This window comes from Macaca nemestrina, chromosome 4, assembly GCF_043159975.1.
Source record: "Macaca nemestrina isolate mMacNem1 chromosome 4, mMacNem.hap1, whole genome shotgun sequence".
Taxonomy (NCBI): Eukaryota; Metazoa; Chordata; class Mammalia; order Primates; family Cercopithecidae; genus Macaca; species Macaca nemestrina.
The window spans coordinates 71,452,639-71,466,649 of NC_092128.1; the positions used below are offsets into that span (position 1 = coordinate 71,452,639).

At 38.7% G+C, this 14,011-nt stretch overlaps 1 protein-coding gene across 4 annotated transcripts; it reads right to left on the bottom strand.

Moving 5' to 3' along the window:
- Positions 1-5,751: 5,751 nt before the first annotated feature.
- LOC105475485 (mitochondrial transcription termination factor 1) lies at positions 5,752-13,015 on the bottom strand. Of its 4 annotated transcripts, none has more exons than XM_011730746.3 (3): positions 12,929-13,015; positions 12,328-12,386; positions 5,752-7,250 (listed from the first exon to the last, which is right to left on the bottom strand). In XM_011730746.3, exons 1-3 carry the CDS (start codon positions 12,938-12,940, stop codon positions 6,080-6,082), a joined length of 1,242 nt encoding a protein of 413 aa, XP_011729048.2. In that variant the 5' UTR covers positions 12,941-13,015; the 3' UTR covers positions 5,752-6,079. The 4 variants fall into 4 exon arrangements, with proteins under 4 accessions (XP_011729048.2, XP_011729049.2, XP_011729051.2 ...); XM_011730747.3 differs by having other exon boundaries at positions 12,912-12,997; XM_011730749.3 differs by lacking the exon at positions 12,328-12,386 and having other exon boundaries at positions 12,929-12,997.
- Between the last annotated feature and the right edge of the window lie 996 nt (positions 13,016-14,011).

Here is a 14,011-nt window from a genome sequence, read left to right on the forward strand (position 1 = left end):
GAGCAAAATACCCAGCTAACCTCATAATGACAGGATCAAATTCACATATAACAATATTAACCTTAAATGTAAATGGGCTAAATGCTCCAATTAAAAGACAGACTGGCAAACTGGATAAAGAGTCAAGACCCATCAGTGTGCTGTATTCAGGAGACCCATCTCACGTGCAGAGACATACATACGCTCAAAATAAAGGGATGGAGGAAGATCTACCAAGCAAATAGAAAACAAAAAAAAGCAAGAGTTGCAATCCTAGTCTATGATAAAACAGACTTTAAACCAACAAAGATGAGAAGAGATAAAGAAGGCCATTATATAATGGTAAAGGGATCAATTCAACAAGGATAGTTAGATAGAGCTAGCTACACTAAATATATATGCACCCAATATAGGCGCACCCAGATTCATAAAGCAAGTCCTTCGAGACCTACAAAGAGACTTAGACTCCCATACAATAATAATAGGAGACTTTAACAGCCCACTGTCAACAGGAGACAGATCAATGAGACAGAAAGTTAACAAGGATATCCAGGAATTGAACTCAGCTCTGCACCAAGCAGACCTAATAGACATTTACACAACTCTCCACCCCAAATCAACAGAATATACATTCTTCTCAGCACCACATCACACTTATTCCAAAACTGACCATAGTTGGAAGTAAAGGACTCCTCAGCAAATGTAAAAGAATAGAAATTATAACAAACGGTCTCTCAGACCACAGTGCAATCAAACTGGAACTCAGGATTAAGAAACTCATGCAAAACTGCTCAACTACATGGAAACTGAACAACCTGCTCCTGAATGACTACTGGGTACAAAACGAAATGAAGGCAGAAATAAAGATGCTCTTTGAAACCAATGAGAACAAAGACACAACATACCAGAATCTCTGGGACACATTTAAAGTAGTGTGTAGAGGGAAATTTATAGCACTAAATGCCCACAAGAGAAAGCAGGAAAGATCTAAAATTGACACCCTAACATCACAATTAAAAGAACTAGAGAAGCAAGAGCAAACACATCCAAAAGCTAGCAGAAGGCAAGAAATAAGATCAGAGCAGAACTGAAGGAGATAGAGATATAACCCTTCAAAAAATCAATGAATCCAGGAGCTGTTTTTTTGAAAAGATCAACAAAATTGATAGACTGCTAGCAAGACTAATAAAGAGAGAAGAATCAAATAGACACAATAAAAAATCATAAAGGGGATATCACCACTGATCCCACAGAGATACAAACTACCATCAGAGAATATTATAAACACCTCTACACAAATAAACTAGATAATCTAGAAGAAATGGAAAAATCCCTGGACACATACAACCTCCCAAGATTAAACCAGGAAGAAGGTGAATTCCTGAATAGACAAATAACAGGCTCTGAAATTGAGGCAATAATAAAGAGCCTACCAACCAAAAAAAAATCCAGGACCAGACGGATTCACAGCCGAATTCTACCAGAGGTACAAAGAGAAGCTGACACCATTCCTTCTGAAACTATTCCAATCAACAGAAAAAGAGGCAATCCACCCTAACTCATTTTATGAGGCCAGCATTATCCCGATACCAAAGCCTGGCAGAGACACAACAAAAAAAGAGAATTTTAGACCAATATTCCTGATGAACATCAATGCAAAAATCCTCAATAAAATACTGGCAAATCAAATCCAGCAGCACATTAAAAAGCTTATCCACCATGATCAAGTGGGCTTCATCCCTGGGATGCAAGGCTGGTACAACATATGCAAATCAATAAACGTAATCCATCATATAAACAGAACCAAAGACAAAAACAACATGATTATTTCAACAGATGCAGAAAAGGCCTTTGATAAAAGTCAACAGCCCTTCATGCTAAAAACACTCAATAAATTAGGTATTGATGTGACGTATCTCAAAATAATAAGAGCTATTTATGACAAACCCACAGCCAATATCATACTGAATGGGCAAAAACTGGAAGAATTCCCTTTGAAAACTGGCACAAGACAGGGATGCCCTCTCTCACCACTCCTATTCAACATAGTGTTGGAAGTTCTGGCAAGGGCAATCAGGCAGAAGAAAGAAATAAAGGGTATTCAATTAGGAAAAGAGGAAGTCAAATTGTCCCTGTTTGCAGATGACATGATTGTATATTTAGAAAACCCCATCGTCTCAGCCCAAAATCTCCTTAGGCTGATAAGCAACTTCAGCGAAGTCTCAGGATACAAAATCAAGGTGCAAAAATCACAAGCATTCCTATACACCAATAACAGGCAAACAGAGAGCCAAATCATGAGTGAACTGCCATTCACAATTGCTTCAAATGGAATAAAATACCTAGGAATCCAACTTACAAGGGATGTGAAGGACCTCTTCAAGGAGAACTACAAACCACTGCTCAACGAGATAAAAGAGGACACAAAAGGAAAAACATTCCATGCTCATGGATAGGAAGAATTAATATCATGAAAATGGCCATACTGCCCAAGGTAATTTATAGATTCCATGCCATCCCCATCAAGCTACCAATGACTTTCTTCACAGAATTGGAAAAAACTACTTTAAACTTCATATGGAACCAACAAAGAGCCCACATTGCCAAGACAATCCTAAACAAAAAGAACAAAGCTGCAGGCATCATGCTACCTTACTTCAAACTATACTACAAGGCTATAGTAACCAAAACAGCATGGTACTGGTACCAAAACAGAGATGTAGACCAATGGAACAGAACAGAGCCCTCAGAAATAATACCACGCATCTACAAACATCTGATCTTTGACAAACCTGACAAAAAAAAGAAATGAGGAAAGGATTCCCTATTTAATAAATGGTGCTGGGAAAACTGGCTAGCCATATGTAGAAAGCTGAATCTGTATCCCTTCTTTACACCTTATACAAAAATTAATTCAAGATGGATTAAAGACTTCCCTAGAAGAAAATCTAGGCAATACCATTCAGGACATAGGCATGGGCAAGGACTTCATGTCTAAAACACCAAAAGCAATGGCAACAAAAGCCAAAATTGACAAATGGGATCTAATTAAAGAGTTTCTGCACAGCAAAAGAAACTATCATCAGAGTCAACAGGCAACCTACAGAATGGGAGAAAATTTTTGCAATCTACTCATCTGACAAAGGGCTAATATCCAAAATCTACAAAGAACTTAAACAAATTTACAAGAAAAAAAAAACCCCATCAAAAAGTGGGCAAACTATATGAAGAGACACTTCTCAAAAGACATTTATGCAGCCAACAGATACATGAAAAAATGCTCATCATCACTGGCCATCAGAGAAATGCAAATCAAAACCACAATGAGATACTATCTCACAACAGTTAGAATGGCGATCATTGAAAAGTCAGGAAACAGCAGGTGCTGGAGAGGATGTGGAGAAATAGGAACACTTTTACACTGTTGGTGGGACTGTAAACTAGTTCAACTATTGTGGAAGACAGTGTGGTGATTCTTCAAGGATCTAGAACTAGAAATACCATTGACCCAGCCATCCCATTACTGGGTATATACCAAAAGGATTATAAATCATGCTGCTATAAAGACACATGCACACATAAGTTTATTGAGGTACTATTCCCAGTAGCAAAAACCTGGAACCAACCCAAATGTCCATTGATAGACTGGATTAAGAAAATGTGGCACAGATATACCATGGAATACTACACAGCCATAAAAAAGGATGAGTTCATGTCCTTTGAAGGGACATGGATGAAGCTGGAAACCATCATTCTGAGCAAACTATCGCAAGGACAGAAAACCAAACACTGCATGTTCTCACTCATAGGTGGGAATTGAACAATGAGAACACTTGGACACAGGGTAGGGAACATCACACACCGGGGCCTGTCGTGGGGTGGGAGGAGGGGGGAGGGATAGCATTCAGAGAAATACCTAATGTAAATGACGAGTTAACGAGTGCAGCACACCAACATGACACATATATACATATGTAACAAACCGGCACATTGTGCACATGTATCCTAGAACTTAAAGTATAATAATAGAAAAAAAAGAAAATGGGATAATAAAAAAAAAGAAGCCAGTCACAAAAGACCATACTGTATGATTCCAATTATATGAAATGTTCAGAATAAACAAATTTATAGAGACAGAAAACAGATTCGTTTTTGCTTAGAGCTGGGGGAACAAATGGAGGGAAACAATGGGGACTCACTAACAGGTACAAGGTTTCTGTTAGGATTGCAAACATATTCTAAAATTAGATTGTGGTGATGGTTGTTGCTATGGTTTGACTATCTGTCCCCTCCAAAACTCATGTTGAAATTTAATCCCCAATGTGACAGTATTGAGAGGTGGGGCCTTTAAGAGGTGATTGGATCATAAGGGCTATGTCATCAGAAATTGATTAATCTATTCATTAATTAATGTATCAATGAATTAATGGCTTATCACGGGAGTGGACTGGTGGCTTTATAAGAAGAGAAAAAGAGACCTAAGCACATTAGCACTCGCCATGTGATAAGCTGTGCCGCCTCAGGACTCTTCAGAGTCCCCACCAGCAAGAAGGCTCTCACCAGATATGGCCCCTCAACCTAGGATTTCTCAGTTTCCATAACTTTAAGAAATTCATTTTCTTTATAGATTTTCCAACAAATTATAAATGTATTATAAGCAATGGAAAATAAAGTTGCAAAACTCTCTCTATATAAATTGAACTGTGTCAGACTTTAAGTAGGTAAATTGAGTATGTGATTTACATATAAATAAAGCTGCTTTTTAAAATACTATCTTTTTATTATAGGGATCACTGATTGCATCATTACTATGTGCAAGAATATGCACTTAGAGGTGCATTTTCATTTGATTCCTACCAACTCTGGAAGGTCAATTTCTAGTGTTACAGATGAGAAAAACAGGTTCAGTAAATTTAAAACATTAACACAAGTTATTCAGGAATGGTGCCCAGATACATCACTCTAAAGCTCTTGCTTTCTAAACTGTGCCATGCTTGCCATCAAATAAACAAAGATAATTATAATAAGAGTATTGTTGAATATATAAATGGCCTTAGAAAAGCAGACATATTGTTTTTATCAATAGTAGGAATAAGGTTTTTTAAGGCATCACTGATAGCAAGTGAGGTTTAAAAGGTTGAGCGCCATTATGTTAATTCAAAAACGACATCTAGAAAACAAATGCCTCTGGAAAATAATTAAAAGTCATATAATTAAAAGTCACATAATTTGTCCCATATCTTTCAGTTTATGTCAGAGCTAGATTGTATCTTGAAAATACCAACATTATCTGATTTGTCATTTTTTAAGTCAACGCCTCTGAAAATTACTCAATATTAGCTGAAATGCCAACAAAATGCACAGAAATGATTACCATTTCCTTAAACTATATTAGGCAAAAATATTCCTTTATTTAGATTATTCACATTTAGTTTTTTATGCACATTTAAGACTTCACAAACACTAATATTAGCAATTCCAGAAGGGTAGGTAGATTTTTTAAATATAATTACTCTTATAAAAGGAAGAAACACAGACTTAACACTAAAGGACTGTATTTTGTGACTTCACCTATAATGCAACTAATCATCTACTTAGTTGCTATGTTAATCTATTCGCTTCTGCAGCAAATTATCACTGACTCAGTGGTTTAAAAGAACACAAATTTACCATATTATGGTTCTGTGGGTCAGAAGTTTGACATTGATCCCACTGAGCTAAAAAGGTGCCAGCAAGGCTGCATTCTTTCTGGGGACTCTAAGGGAGAATCTGTTTCCTTGCCTCTTCCATTTTTTTTTTTTTTTTTTTACAGGCCCCCTTCATTCCTTGGCTCAAGGTGTCTTCCTCTTTCAAAGCCCCCTTTTACCTTCCTTCAAAAGTAGTCGTCTTTCTTATATACGATCACTCTGACCTCCTCTTTTGCCTCCCTCTTCAACTTTTAAAGACCCCTATGATTATATTGGGCCCTCCCAAGTAATTCAGGATAATCTCCCCATCTTAAGGCCCTTAATAACATTTTAACTTAATCACTTCTGCAAAATTCTTTTGCAATGTGGCATAACATATTTACATTTCCTGAGAATTAAAAACACTGGCATCCTTAGGCCAATCTGCTTAACTTTTTCAATTTAGCTTCGTATCTTTTTTTACTCCAAGATAGAAGACTGATGTTTAAAGTACTCAAGTTACAGCCAGCATTTACCAATTCTCTGATTCGACTTTTTAAAGTACTTATGCTTGAATCCAGAACCCGAGGATTTTCAATTATTTGTGAAATACTAACGTTTTCTTCTAAGAGGCAGTCTATTTTATCATTAAACTTCTTCTCTGCCAAGAAGATCACATCTGGATAGCTTAAGACAAACTTCTGTACCTCTTCTTCAGTACATTCAAGAGAAAACAGCTTCTTTTTGATATTTGTGTAGCTTCTTCTGGCATAGTCATTGGAAAGATCTAGGATTTCAGCTCCTGGACCACATATCAGAACCAGCAGTTCCTCACTGTTCAAGTTGAAAGTTGACTGTAAGAATTCAATGTTAGCTTTTACCCGCTTGGTGCTCTGAATTAAGATAAAAGGGTTTTTAAAAATTATCTTCCTGACAAAATCTGTGGGATCATTGTGACCCAATGACAAACAGGTTGCCTGCAAAAAATCAACCATCTGTTTATTCAGATCAAGACTATTGGAGAAGGTACGAGGGGCATTGGTCAACAATCGACAAAGGCATTTACGGGTCAATCCAACTGAGTAGAGGAACTTTATATTATTCTCTAAGTTTAAGTTGTTATTGGACCGAAAAAAGGATTCAGGAGAACGTTCCAAAATATTTACAATTTCAAGGTCTGATGTCACAATATTTCTCCACAGATCCCACCGTTTTGAAAGATTCTCAGGAGTACGTGTTATTGCTCGTGGGTATCTTGATATGATGCTAGCAATCACTTCTTTGCTAGCTCCTTTGGAAAGAAGGAACGTCTTCAGGTCCTGCTCATTGGTAATCATCCTATGAAAAACTCCAGGCTGTCGTTTCCTTGCCATGTCAACATCTACTCCCATAGTAAGTAAGTTGTTCAGTAGGTCCTCATTTTCCGAAGGCTCACTGTCTGCATTATGACACTTCACACCAAAAAGTCTACATGAAACTGATTTGAAGATGATTTCTGCTGAAAATCGGGTCATCCAACATCTTGAACCAAAGAGAAAGTTACTTCTCATATGCCAGAGGTTTCTTGGTGCCATAATGGTTAGGTAGTTCAAACCTTTTGAAGTGCTGTGTAAAACAACACATAAAATATTATACAAATGCATGTGTTAAACAACTAAATGGCCATATTATGATCCTATGAGCATCATGGTCATTTCTATGAGAATATTACCTTCAGTTCCAGCTCTACAGAACTGTGTTAATAATTCAGCCACTGCACTGTCTCTCCCTAGCTCACTGCTTCTGTTATTTGTAGGCATGGGGCTGCTTCCATTGTTAACATAAAGAAAAACAGGATGGGGCACCATTAGTGACCCAGAATTGTTCTTCCTTTTTTCATGCTCTTTTTGTTTACCCTTGCCTGCCTTGGCTACCTAAAATCAGTTGACCCTCTCCATCTCTGCTTTGTCCTCCGGATTTCCAAACTTTTTTTTTTTTTTTTTTTTGAGACAGGGTCTCACTCTGTCATCCAGACTGGAGCGCAGCAGCACAATCATGGCTCGCTGCAACCTCATCTCCCTAGGCTCAGGTGATGCTCCCACCTCAGCCTCCCAAGTAGTTGGGACCACAGGAACGCCCCCACACACCCAGCTAATTTTTTATTTTTATTTTTTGTAGACACAGCGTTTCACTATGTCACTCAGGCTGGTCTCAAACTCCTGGGCTCAAGTGATCTGCCTGCCTTGGCTTCCTAAAGTGCTGGGATTACAGGTGTGAGCCACCATGCCAGGTCTGGCTTATTGCCTTATATTTCAATTTTCCAGGTCTTTGACCTTGCCCTGCCCATAGATACTAGATTTCTTTGCCTCTGGACTCCTGGTTTTCAAACTCTAAATCTAGCCCTGAAAACCAACACCTCAGATTAATTTCCTAGAAACAGTAATTCATAATATTGATTGTTAATGAACATATGAGGAAACAGAGGAAATTCTCAACATCTTGAACATCTTTTTCTAGATTCATGCTACCCTTTATATCCATGTTACCATTAAAGCCTTAATTTTTCTTAGCTTATATAGAGCTCTAGTCAACAGCTCTTGATCACAATCATTTGGTTTACCCTACCATTCCCTACATTGTAATCCAATAATTCCAAACCAATTTTCATCTTCAAAATGATCTAGTTGCGATATTAAATCCACATAGCCCATCACATGTGAAACTGTGCTGAAAGATGGCATGTAAACATTAAAACATTACTTTCACCATTCTCCCCTTCTCCATCACCATATTAACAAGACTAGTTTTGGGCTGTTTGCATGTGTTGCACAACACTTTCAACTTGCAGCTTCTAGCATGTGACTAAAACCTCAATAACTCATTTTTCCTGATCATTTAGAAATGGGGCTCAAAACATACAAGCTTATTTATAATCATAATCATAGATCCCTACTAAAATGAGCATCTCTATTTATAAGAAATATTTTATGAGAAAAGCAACAGAAAAAGTGTTCTGTTATTCAACCTATCTGATTTGTTTCTAAGCTACTTGTGCCTGAGTCATATAACGTACATACATATTTTTTTAAACTGTACTTTTGCCTTTTTAGAATATATAGCTGTAACAAGTTCATGCTTGATTTCTAATTACTTACAACGGGCTCTTACTTAGAAAAGGTATTCTTTTTTCTCCTTTTCCTAATTAAGCATAAAATAGAAAATAGAGATAGATGATTCCAACCCACTACTAAACTCTTTGGGCTAAAGACACTGCTTTCAAGATCAATTTCAAAGAAAGCCTCTTTGTGTCTGTCCTTTCAATTACTCCAATTTTAACTAGAACTTGATTATGCCTACAGGCAGGGAACATTCCTGTGGCTCACATAATCTACAGATTCTCACAGAATTGGGAAAAGACCCCAAAACTATAGAATCAAGTAATGTGTAAAGCCAAATGCAAGGCACTCACAACATAAACATCAAACAACAAAAGCACATTTTAGATTGATCCATACTCTGCTGAACTCACTATTCTTCACTTCTCCATAATACCACATACTACTCTGTAACTACATACTCTTCCAAAAATGCATGAATTTCGAAACTAAAATACAATTATCCTTCTAACTGAAGAATGAAGGCTCTTCCTTGCATAGCTCAACAGCCTGTTCTCTCTTCCAGATGCTCGAGTGACCTCTACTGGAATAATGGGGCAGAATGCATCAGCTGGAAATCAGACCAGTACTTTCTAGAGAGGTCCAAGATGATACAATGGGATGGAGGAAGAAAATAGTAAAACTACAATTTATATTTGTCTTAGCCTTTGAAAATTCTTTCTACATATGCTTTATAATATAAACAATATGATGGTACTGTAAGACATATAATCAATAAACAAATGTACATATATTGTAGGTATATTTTTATTGACAATGTACACAATCAAGGAAGTGTGGACTACTACTTTAGACAGTGCACTTTCTTAAGACTATTAGCATCATGGTAAACAGGCTGAACAAGCCACAGAATGTTCAACAGAAATTATATTAATAGCAAACTAAAAATAAGTGAAAATGTATGCCAAAATTCCTAACAAAAAGTAACAAATCTATAAATGTTTCTTCTAAATCTGTCACAAGTAAATTTGATGTCTTGTGTATAACTCATCCTTCATGGAAGTATCTTCCACACAAACTAACATGCCCCAAACTTGAGTATCTTTCCCAGTCCCCAAAGTTGCCCTCTTCTGACTAAAGATATCATTATCACAATCACTATCCTAAGAGTCATTTGTGATAAAAATCCAAAAGTGAGCTTTGCTTTCTTCCTCTTCCTCAACTCCAGTCATCAAATCAAGTAGATTCAACTTCTTTGGCATCTCTCTGAAATCCACCCTCGCTAATCTTTGTAATTCTCATTCTGTTACAAGTCTTCATTCTCTTTCACCCAGCCTGTAACAGCCACCTGATGCGCTTCTCTGACATCAATCACTCAAAACTGCCACCATACTGATATTTGTAAAATGATGTGATTATGTCCCTCATTCTCTGATTAAAGACCTTCTGTAGCTCTCCCCGAAAAAACAAAATCTTCAAAGTGATCTTTTTCTAGCTACCTTTTCAGTTAGTTCTAACAACCTTACCATCTACTTCTAACTACCTTTCCAGCTATCTCTTCTATTCTACCACCTCAATACCTAGCACTACTGCCTCTCAAACCTCTGATCCCAAACATCTTTGCCCATTCCTGTCTCCCCGCCTTTGCTTAAGTTGCTCTTTCTTTTAGAAAGGCCCATCCTCCTGATGCCTATCCATAGGACAAGGTCCCATTCAAATATAATGTTCCCTCAAATCCTTAAAATACTTACAATTGAAGTCAATCATTTGTTTTATGATAACTTATTACTAAGGAATCTAAAACTAAGCTTTCTATTTATAGAAAACAAGAGCTGAAATGGACTTACAACAGGCATCTGAAATTTGGTCTTGATTACAATACTAAAATGCAATAAATTTACTCTAAAAATGACATGTGTGGTCTCAACTAAACCTAGAGACAGTAATTAATATCGATTGTTAATGAACATATGAGGAAACAGAGGAAATTCTCAAATATTGTTAATGGGCCAGAACCAGAATTTGGCACCAGCTGCCACAATTTTAAATGTTCATAGCCTTTAACGCAGCATTTCCACTCCCTGGAGATTATCCAAATGGAATAAAAAGGGCCAGGGGCAGCAGCTCACATCTGTAATCTCAGTATTTTGGAAAGCCAAGGTGGAAGGATTGCTTAAACCCAGGAGTTTGAGACCAGCCTGGGCAACAAAGTGAGACCCTTATTCTACAAAAAATCAAACTATTAGCCAACTGTAACAGTGCACACCTATAGTCGCAGTTGCTCAGGAGGCTGAGGCAGGAAGACTGCCTGAGCCCAGGAGGTCAAGGCTACAGTGAGCCATAATCTAGCCACGGCATCCCAGGCTGGATGACGGAATGAGCCCATCTCAAAAAGAAAAAAAAACAAGAATACGTGTTTGTTATGAAAAATAATGACCAGGCCAAGCACAGTGGTTTCATGCCTATAATCTCACCACTTTGGGAGGCCAGGAGTTTGAGATCAGCCTGGCCAACATAACGAAACCCCATCTCTACTAAAAATACTAAAATTAGCCAGGCATGGTGATACATGCCTCTAATCCCAGCTACTCAAGTGGCTAAGGCTCAAGAACTGCTTAAACCTGGGAGGTGGAAGTTGTAGTGAGCTGAGATTGCACCACTGCACTCCAGCCTGGGTGACAGAGCAAGACTCTGTCTCATAAAAAAAGAAAAAGAAAGAAAAAAGAAGACCACCATAACATTATTAGCTACGGCATAGAAGAAGAAACTCAAATGGCCACTAATAGAATGATTAATAAATTGTGGTACATCTAGGCTGTATACTATAAAGGTGCCAAAAATAAAGACTGATCTACTGCAATAAAAAGATGTCAAAGATACTCTACATGACAAACTGCCTAACGGTATGGATAATGCCATGTATGTTAAAGGCAGTGGGGGGACATTAATATATACAGAGGTGGAATGACAGTTATTTCTGAAAGATTATTGGAGGCTATGTACTACTTCTGAAATACTGGGACTTTAATGAATATGTGCTACTTTGCAGTCGGACAAAAAAGTTTTAAACAAGTAAAAATGGCCTTAGGTGTGAAAAACAATGGGAAATACGTATTATCTTTATCGATTTTTCGGTTTCTAGCACCAAAAAAGTCACACTTCAAAATTCTCCATGATGCTTTACTCTTAGCAACGGATCTCCATTCAAAATATTCATAATATCTAGTAGGGTAAATGAACACCTAAATAGCCTAATACAAGAAAGTCACCAACTTTCCTCATGTACAAATTTCAGAAATGGCACCTATTCCAAAATTGACTTCAATCTATTTCTCAAATTGACTTTTTAAGTTAACCAAAACCATTATCCCAAGGGCTAATGTTCAAACTTAACAAACACACTGAAAATCTCTATGCTTGTAGTATGATCGGTCTAAAAAAAAGATTTACGTTCCCCTCTGCCCCACAACTGGCCTATTAAACAGGCTGTTAATGGAAATAATCACTGGCCCTAAGATGCCACATTCCAGCTGGTCTTCTTTGGATACAGCAAGCTAAGTTTGGAGATCTTTACATGCATTTCTCACCTTGTTTGTCTTAAGGAAAGGCTCTGCATCCCTCTAGAAAGGCTGGAGAACAGCTGTCCCTAGAAATGACACACATACACAAAAAAGGCAAAATATTTCAGGCCTTCCTAATACAAAACAAGAGTTCGATCCCAGCTAACGTTCGCACTGCATTATGTTCTCGTGAGACGCATTACCTCTTGCAAACAACATCTCTCAGACATACAGAAAAGAAAACGGCAAGTACATGCCTACATATGATGGGAAAAGGTAGCGGAATCACGAATGTTTTGTAAAACCAAAGCTAAGTGCTTCATACACATTGTCTCGCTTTACTCCCCACAACAATTTAGAAGGTAGGCATAAGCCTTAAAATTACAAAATCTGAAACAGCGCCGAGCTCCCATACTAGCCTGCCTTCGCTAGCTGAAGCATTAGGATTCGAACCCAGGTGGATCTTTCTTAACTCAAAACCAAGGTAATTCCACACCGAAGGCTCTTTCCATCCCTCTTCCTCCCCCAAGGGCAACTCTGCAAGGGGTTGCACTGTACAGCAGTCACCCACACCCACTTCTTAACAAAAAGAAAGGAAAGCACGGCCTCACCAACTTGCCAATCTCACCCTAAAGTGCATCCACCCGCTGTAAACGGCTTTTACTTCCGCCTCTGGGGTCCGGAGCTGCGAGGAGAAGCGGAAGTGGAAAAGACTAACTTCCGGCCTCGGGTCGCGCGCAGAGGTGACGCCATTGGTCCTGCGCCCCCTCGTGGCGGTACTTCAGCCCTTCGTAGCCCGAAGCTAGGGGCCTGGCAGGGGGCAGCAAGAGACCGCCTTGAGCGCCGGGTATTGAACGCCCAAGACGGGTTTTGGAGGGCGCGGTGGGGCCTGGGACTCCGAGTCGCCTGGGCAGATGGCCGTGGGGGAACTGTAGGGCATTCTATAGGGATCCTATGGTGGCATCCACTGCCTGCCGACGACACGTGGTGGGAAGGTCGCTATTATTTGCATGCCATGTCGCAGTTTTTGATAATGCGATTGCTGCTCCTAATGTGACTAACGCGATGCCGATCAACATCTCGGCGTGTTTTGGTGCAGGAAAAGCGGGTGTGGACTCTCTGTTTAGTCCCAGATTCTCTTTCTTTCATGAACTACCGTGGAAATCCTAGAGTGTCACTCCTGGTCTGAATTCAGCATCCGCCTTCAGGCTGGGAATCAATTCTAGTATATACTTCGATTTACTTGCTTGCAGCTCGAATTCAAATATGGTTCTTTTGACATTGTGACGGGTTTGCGCTATTTAAAGAATGAAGGCAACCGAAACCTCATCTCCACAGTGGATGCGTTTTTGCTCCCTCCTGAAGCGTTGCCTTAAACCACGCAGTCCTCAGCCTCACCTGCCTAGTGATGGTGACAATGGAGGAGATAAAGCTTCAATTCAAGGCACTTCTACTGTGGCCATCAAAAGAAAGATAATATTTACGTTAATGAATTAATCGTGTCTGTTGAGTTATCCTCAAGAGACAACAGTGATTTGGTCCTTTAAAAAACACAGGATCAACAGGGTTGACCCTGAATTTTACAAGGAGGAAAAATTTCAGGCATTACTAACTCCTCCATGTAAGAGCCTAATGATATAATTTTCTGGCTGGGAGCGATGGCTCAGGCCTGTAATCCCAGCACTTTGGGAGGCCGAGGCAGGAGGATGGC